At 32.2% G+C, this 8,454-nt stretch overlaps 2 protein-coding genes and 1 long non-coding RNA gene across 3 annotated transcripts in view; 1 reads left to right on the top strand and 2 right to left on the bottom strand.

Annotated features, from left to right (window-relative positions):
• On the bottom strand, positions 1 to 1,066 carry LOC105213997 (40S ribosomal protein S18). Its single transcript, XM_011187140.3, has 3 exons — positions 949 to 1,066; positions 490 to 675; positions 1 to 428 (listed from the first exon to the last, which is right to left on the bottom strand). The coding sequence occupies exons 1-3, from the start codon at positions 949 to 951 to the stop codon at positions 159 to 161; spliced, it is 459 nt and encodes a 152-aa protein (XP_011185442.1). The 5' UTR covers positions 952 to 1,066; the 3' UTR covers positions 1 to 158.
• An 876-nt stretch (positions 1,067 to 1,942) lies between these two features.
• The window catches only part of LOC105213996 (neuropeptide CCHamide-1 receptor), a 121,106-nt gene continuing 114,594 nt past the window's right edge, over positions 1,943 to 8,454 (top strand). The window contains exon 1 of the mRNA XM_011187139.3: positions 1,943 to 3,135. The gene's annotated coding sequence lies outside the window, so the exon portion shown is untranslated. The remainder of the gene's footprint in view (positions 3,136 to 8,454) is intronic.
• LOC128922407 (uncharacterized) lies at positions 5,747 to 6,943 on the bottom strand. The gene is made up of 3 exons (XR_008471637.1): positions 6,645 to 6,943; positions 6,488 to 6,587; positions 5,747 to 6,413 (listed from the first exon to the last, which is right to left on the bottom strand). It is a non-coding gene; the product is annotated as an uncharacterized LOC128922407 (long non-coding RNA).

Raw genomic sequence — 8,454 nt, 5'->3', positions numbered from 1 at the left:
TTGGTTTAAATTATTCACATTTAATTATCCGTTACTGAATTCATATCAAAAAACTATATTTTCAGTTTCACTTATTAGCACATTTATATTCAAGAATAAACATGCGCCAGCAGGAAGGTTAAAACAAAATAAACCATTTTTGGTAATCGAAGAATTGTTTACTTCTTCTTCGACACACCGACAGTGCGACCACGACGACCGGTTGTCTTGGTGTGTTGACCACGCACACGCAGACCCCAGTAGTGACGAAGACCGCGATGAGAGCGGATCTTCTTCAAACGTTCCAAATCTTCACGCAATTTCGAATCCAAATTGGATGATGTCAATTGGGTGTATTTGCCATCAATGATGTCCTTTTGTCTGTTGAGGAACCAGTTGGGCACTTTGTATTGCAGTGGGTTGGAGATGATGGTGACAATCTTGTCAACCTAGAAACGGAAAATAGTGATTAGTTTTGTTTAAACTTTAAAGTACATTATGCTATATTACCTCTTCCTCAGTGCATTCACCAGCGCGTTTGGTTAGATCAACATCGGCCTTCTTCAAAACAATGTTGGAGTAACGGCGACCCACACCTTTGATGGCGGTCATGGCAATACCGACTTTGCGTTTGCCATCGATGTTCGTATTCATAATACGGAGAATGTGTTGGAACTTATCTGGTATCACGAGCGACTGTAAAACATAAGAAAACACATAATTAGTAACTTGAAACACAAGTAAGGCTGCTTTGTTGTGTGTTTAAAAGATTTAGAGAACTGTGTGGCTCTTGTTGCCAAGTTATTTATTGATTTTCGCACCCATGACAATTTTACACAATTGTGCATATACGCAACATATTTTAGTAACACAATTTGTTGGCATATTTGCTTTACGCTTTACACAACACAAAATATCAATTAGTTTATAGATGTTTATGCATTTTTACGATTTTTCAACGTCACATACCATTTTGCCCTTTGTTAAGCGACCGAGTTTAAGCCGAAAAAGACAGATGGACGGAAGCGGTGGGAACGTCAGTTAAAAGTAACGAGTACGCCATGTTGTAAAAAGTTGTACTCGCTCGATTTTGGATGGTGAGTTCTGTAGCGAGTTGAGTGTGTTCGCGTATATTGTAGGTGTAAACGTCACCGACAGATGACGCTGCGCAAATGTAAACAATTATTTTATAATTTTAATCATTTTAATTAATATTTTAATGCTTGTTATTCTCTAATTAAAAAATGGATATTTGTATTTTCTGTAAATTATTTTATTTATTTCACTGCTAAAAATATTTTAAATATCATTACATTAATTAAATCCGTCTGTATGGTATTGCGTTATCTATATGTGTCTATATTTGCCTTTATTTGCGAATTTTGTTTGTGTTTGCATATATTTGAAAGTCTTTAATTCATGCAACACCTCTTCAAAGCTTTAACGTATTTAATACATTATTAATATGTTTGTTTTTGTTTTTTTTATTTTGAGTCTGCGACTTGTTTGATTTACAAAGTTAAACAATTGTCGTTTTACTTTTGAAATTTAATGAGCTTAAGTGCCTTCCGCTGTCACTCTTTCGAATGCTAATCGCAAATATTTATATATATATGTACATATATAAATGTGCTTATACGAATTTGCAAGCTGAAAGGTGTATGCAACATATTCAACATAGCGCTCGCTCAGGGGAACTCGTACATCTGCTTGCGATTGTTTTCCTTTTTATTTATATACATATGTATGTATATATAGATATGTAAATGTGTATGTATATATGTATTTCCTATAACTACTTCCTATTTAATGTTTAAATTTAAATTTTTAATAAAAGTTATTGATTGTTTTTACTGAACAAACTCAACACATTAATTCACCTGTAAAAAATAGTTTTGTTGTGTTTGCCATTCGTTACATATTCCCGCTATAACGTGTGTTTGCTTGCAAGTTTAAACATGTCGCCGGCAGGCAACAAAATTAGGCAATTTAAAATTTTGTTTGTTTCATAACAAATTAAAGTTTGGCTAATTTATAATGCAACAAGCGCGAGTTTATAAATGAAATAAAGAAGTGCATGTGTAGCCACAAGTCAAAGAATGGTTCAATAGTGCAATTTGCTTGAGAAGTTTGGTGCTGTCATTCAAGGTCATTTGCCAAAGTTAAAGCAATGAATAGGTACGCTGCGATTTGGAAGCTTAAACCAAATAAAAAAACATAAAAATATAACTAAAATAATAGATTATAATGTCAAACCTTCTCTTCAACCAAATAAGACTGGAATAAATATACGCGTATTTCTAGCAACATTGTTGCTGAAATATGTATGTTGCTGCCACACAACTATCCATTGCCAATTGGCAATATTTACAAATTTCAAATTTATTATGAATGAAATGGTTTTCGCACCTGCGCACCGCACACTCACTATCCATGCTGCCGAACGAACAGACAGCAGCCGGCATCGGCATGTGTCACGAATCCAATTGCTGTGAATCCTCAGCTGATGGTTGGCGGAAAACTCCAAACTAATCGCAACACGCTTTTCCACAACGTTTCGCCGTTGTTGGCGCCAGTTGACGCGGAGGCATTCATCAGTGCACTTCTTTCACTGTTGCGAAGAGCTAGCTAGCGCGCATACAATAAGCATAAAAGCGTAACATTAGTGTCGCGCATTCTCGCTAATTACTGTTATAAATTTGTATAAAATAAAAACATAAAAATTCGCGTGGCGAAAATTTCGAAAACAAAAAAAAAACATAAACTGTGGTGCGGAATTTTCGGAATTTTGAATATTTTTGAGCTTTTGCCAATTTTGTGTTGGAGTGTGTGTTTCAATATCCCGCCATAATTAAGGACAGTGCCATTTACTTTCAACGCTTGAAATGAAATTTAAAAATAAAACAATTTTGGTAAATAAATCGGCAAGTCATTGTGTCGCTTGGCAACATACAAGTTAAAAAAAAAATTTAATTGCCAACAAGTATGCGTTGTACTAAAATTGATTATAAATTGCCTAATAACAAATGCAAATTTCAGTAAGCGTGTAAATCAAAAATAAATGTTTACATATGTACATACATACATACAAACATATGAAATAATGTGCTGTATTTAGTGTAAATTTCAAGTGCGCTGTGTTAATTGATATTTTAAGTGAGTACGCTAAGTAAAATGTGTAATATTTATTTTTAGACAAAAAAAAAATATATTAAAAGAAAAAATATTTTTTCCATAAAAGAAATAAATTTTTAAAAAATATTTTTGGACAAAAAAAATTTATTTGTATACATAAATAAAAAAATTAATTTAAAAAAAAATGTTTTGGATCAATTTTTTTATAAAATAATTAAATTAAAAATTGGAAAATTAAAATTTATGTCTACAAATGTAATTTAAATATTTTAAAATTTAATTAAAGGACTCTTTAAAAAAAATTGCTGTGAGATTGGGTTACCAAGTGTCACACATTTTTTTTACTTAATATATTCTTAATAAAATATTTAATATTGCAATGAGCTTATTGAAAAAATTATAGAACATTTTTAGAAGAAATCCCATATTCATCACAAATTTCAGATTTTTTTATAAACCTTAAATTATTTATATGAATTATAATTCACAAAATATTCAAATATATTTTTTTAACTACCGTTCTGTGGAAGAGCATGAATTATTCCTTTGAAATTTATTTGTGTTTCGAATAATTAAATAATAAAATAAATTCTATATAATAAAAACTTATATTTGTGAAATAAAATTTTGTAATGAATGCTTGAGTGCTTGTCTACATTTTATTTTTTATTTAATCACATATTTTGAGCAATTCTAAAACTTTTTTTTGTAAATATGAAAATTAAAAGATATCTATTCTGTGCTTCTTATGAGATCCAGAACAAAGGGTCAATCCAGTTTAGGTTTCTGTCACATTTCATGAGGCAAACGTTGTTAATTAAAAGAAAATAAACTGAGGAAACCTTTCTGTACTCTAAAATCACATTCATCTATGTATAGAGTAAAGCGAAAAAAATTTCATTAGTGAACCTTGATATAGGTAATGTGTATTTACATTCATCTATGTACAGAGTAAAGAGTGAAACAAAAAAAAAATTCATTAGTGAACCTTGATATAGGTAATGTGTATTTAGAAATCTTTCTTACGAAAAAAATCTTATTATTAGAAATCGCCTTGAAGTAATTTTTGTCCCAACATTAATAAGATAATTATTTTTTCGAAGATTTATCTGACTTGCTTCCTTAGTATTAGTTAAAAAATCCGTTGTAGAATAGGTCACTATCAAACTACTGCGGACTAGGCTTAAAAACTGAATGGGGTTTACGAAGAAGTTAGTTAACAAAGGCTTGCTTTCAAAGCCTAATCTCATTTGAAGAAGTTAGTTAAAAATTGCTTCCTTTTACATGGATTTTCGAAGTGGAGATTGTAAAAAGAAAATACTGTTGTTCAGTTCTTGACTGGGTTAAATTCCTCTCATTTAACCTTTAAGGGAGACACACAGGTTTAAAATTTATCTGACTTAGTCTTTTGGTAGAACGTGAAAGACAAACTTACCTAAAACTGTCTTACCTTCAACGTTCGCATATGTTGGATTAAAGTACTTTTATGTGTAAAGTGCTAATTTTATCGAATACAGTTAGAGATAAGCTTCCGAATGTTCACCCAGCAGTGCGACCAATAAGCAATTTATTACAGTAATTAATATATTTAATGGTAACGAGTAAGCGTCCGTTTAAAGGACCTGTAATACATACTTAGGTCACACATTGTCAACGACAAAAGACAATGTAGCAAGTTGATGAGGCATATAAAACTACAATAAATAGAATAACGCACATCAAAGTGTCTAATTGCCATTTGAAGTTTAATTTCGCTAGAATTTATTGACCTTGAAGCTTGTAAAGTTAACGGTAATTACTAACTGCGCGCTACATAAATATATGCACAAACAACCGTCAATTTCACTAAAATTTACACTATCAACTGCGGAGGAAGTGAGCTGAAGAACTAGAAGTTCTGTACAAACATATATATACATACTTGTAAATATATATACATTTTACTATTTCATCAACATAATGAAGACTTTTGTAGATGATTCCTTGTCGCTGTCACAACAATTCCAAATAACTTAATTGAACAGCGGAGTGGTGTCAGGAAAACATACAAATTCGTGTTAGCAAACAAAAACAAATAATACTAACAACAATAATAATAATAATAATAATGATAATAATAAAATAGAATGAAATTGACACAAACATAGCAAAATTCTCTAATTCCATCCAAAAGACACCAATAATTGCTTTACGTCACTTGTGTTGGTAAACACGCTGTGTTGTTGTTTTGACTGTTGTTTTGCTTGACCAAGCAACAGTTTGCACATTTTTCGCAACAAAAAAAGACATTTTGTGTGTATGTATTTGCGATGAGTGACAGTTGTCATTGTCTATTGACACGCTATATAATTACAAATACATGCAAACATACACGACGCATACCGTTAGTCTCATCTCATCTCTGTTAGTGGCTTTTCCCCGGGGTTCGTTTCAGTTTCACTATGGCGCCGGCTCGTATGCAACTTAACAATATAATACCGTTAGTGGGCAGGGCATAATATCGTGTAGAGCCATTGGCCTTGAATTGCCGAATGTTATAAATATAGTTATTTTTATACATACATATGAACATATCCGTCGAGTAAATAACCAGAATTTGCGCATTTAAGTGTAGAATATTGGATTATGCCTCTTAAATGTTTATGTATTTCATAAAGTGAGTGTACTTAGCATGGTATAATGATAGATAAATACTTTAATGTATTTAATTTCGTTTTCTTAAGCATTTGACTATAGTTAAAGTACGCAATTTTATCCTACATTCGTAGCGGTTTCATCAAAATTTATTTGGTTTGATGACAACGCAGAAGTGTTTCTTGCACTGTACAAATCGTTCAAATGCAATAAATTGCTCAATTTGCCGACATGACTTTGTAAAAATAATACTTATAAGAAGGGCTGTTTGATAAGTCGTTGAAAAATCTTAAATACAATTTGCGGCGGACAGTAGTCAACTCATTATAAAGAACATATGCGAGTGAGTTGATTTGAGTAGAGTTCAGTTCATCTCGCTTGAATTGAGTTGAGTAGATTTGAGTTGAGTTCAGTTGATTAAAGTTGTGTTGAGCTGATTTGAGATGAGTTCAGTTGATTAAAGTTGTGTTGAGCTGATTTGAGTTGAGTTGAGTTGAGTAGATTTGAGATGAGTTCAGTTGAGTTGAGTTGAGTTGAGATGAGTTCAGTTGATTAAAGTTGTGTTGAGCTCATTTGAGTTGAGTTGAGTTGAGTTGAGTTGAGTTGAGTTGAGTTGAGTTGAGTTGAGTTGAGTTGATTTGAACTGATTTGAGTTGAATATATATCTGAAGAGAAATTATATGTGTTGTTTGTTATAGTCATTCGATATGGATGATTTCTGACTTTCAATTCGTCTTACTTTTATAATTTCCTGATTTTACGATGTTTAGTAGCATGCTTTTAGGAGTCGTGGTAACAATATTACCATTAGAAACTAGGGTTTAGTAGATTTTTTAAGTCTGCTAATAAAAATCTCTCATAAGCTCGTAGTTCTCGAAAATAATCACAAAACTCACCTTGTAGACAATTTTTTGGTGTTTATGGAGACGTAAAACATAAACACGGTTTTTTAGTTCAACGCCAACTATAAATCGCATAACTGACACCAGTGCGAGTCAAATATTTTTTTGGAACGACTAAATTCTGAAACGACGTGCTCTTTTTATTCAAAAATATAACTTTTTTATTAAAAGCTATCTATTTTTCGAACGACTCTCGTTGTAGCAATTATAAAATATATAATGCGAAAATCAAATCAAGCAAACTCACTTGAATGTCTGTCGAAATACTGATAAAAAGTAAAACGAATGCGCTGGACGCCAGACACACTTCAATTGCAATTGACTGACAAAAAAGTGTTGAAGCCAAATGAGACTCGCTACAGAGTAAAATTGCAACAATCAGCGCAAAAAATTGATTGAAACGGTAAATTTGCAGTGATGAGAAATGAAGAATCTCAAAATATGTTTTATTCTTCAAGAAGACTAACAATTGAAACCGTAACTGAAAATGAAAGCTCTGTTTAAGTTAAGCGGGAAAGCTTTAAAGGTTGAAAGCTTTTTGCTAAAGTCGAAAGCTTAAAAAAGCTTGCGATATTCTTTGGTTAGATACACAAAGCTTCATTCAGTTTAAACAACATTCGTAATAGATTAAAGTTTCAACTGTATAAGTTCAAAAATACATACGATCTTCGACCTAGCCTTATACCGAAGTCGAAACATTGAAGTCAGTCTTTGTGCTCTCATTGATAGCACACTATTCTCTATACCGGACTTCCGCCAGGATAACAGCATACACCATAACATCAATCAAAGGTCCTCCGCGCACCACAGGCATAAATTTGTGTAAATAAACGATTTAAAAATAGACGCACTAATTGAAAAATTGCTAAATTGAGCTGTCAACAGCACAACGAAAAATCATTGCCGGGATGAAGTGTACAAACACATAAATATTCATAACCACGTTGGCGCTGGAATAGCAACATCATCAAGGAGGAGCCATATAAAAAATCACCATCAAATGCAATCTACCGGAAGGTATACATACGTACAATGAAGTAAGTGAAAAAAAAATGCGCGAAAAGAGTACGGTTAACTGTGGGTCGGTACCTGCGTGGGAACAAGCACACATACGGCAGGTTTATTGATGGACAGTGGACAGATGGACAATCATTGTATACATACATATGTATATACCAGGCCGTAGTATTTACTGGTTAATTAAGTTAATTTGAAAAAAAAACAAGAATATTTCTATTAATAGAAAATTATTTTTACAATCGGTTCGAGTTTTATATTGTTCTCTCATGTAATACATTTTGTACTATTATATTCTCTAAAATCACAAAATTCACAAGGTCGAAAGATTTCTAGCAGCCATCCGATTTGGTTTACATTGCGTTGCAACATATTTATCGCATACAATATTTTTTGATCAAATATTTATCGCATGACATATTTTTTCACATGTGACATATAGATATGTATGTACATATATACTCCATTTGTTCGATATTTCTCTCAAAGTCCATTTTGCAGGTTTTCAGAAACTATGAATATTTCTTTTTATGGAATCAAATAGACAAATTGTTTTTGCTTTAGGGTTTTACTGCAGAGCGCTTTAATTATACCCTGAACAGGGTATATTAAGTTTGTCACGAAGTTTGTAACACCCAGTAGGAAGCGTCGGAGGCCATATAAAGTATATATATAAATGATCAGTATGTTGAACTGAGTCGATTTAGCCATGTCCGTCTGTCTGTCTGTCCGTCCGTCCGTCCGTCTGTCTGTATATATGTATACGAACTAGTCCTTCTGTTTTTAA

The sequence above is a fragment of the Zeugodacus cucurbitae genome, chromosome 6, assembly GCF_028554725.1.
Source record: "Zeugodacus cucurbitae isolate PBARC_wt_2022May chromosome 6, idZeuCucr1.2, whole genome shotgun sequence".
NCBI lineage: Eukaryota > Metazoa > Arthropoda > Insecta > Diptera > Tephritidae > Zeugodacus > Zeugodacus cucurbitae.
The sequence above is the reverse complement of the archived record's forward strand: the minus strand, read 5'-3'. Positions and strand labels throughout refer to the sequence as shown.

Excerpts from the sequence above, each read along its gene's own strand:
- LOC105213997 (XM_011187140.3), bottom strand. Across the intron at positions 429-489 it reads GTGAATGCACTGAGGAAGAG|GTTGACAAGATTGTCACCAT; the intron begins GTAATATAGCAT and ends TTCCGTTTCTAG.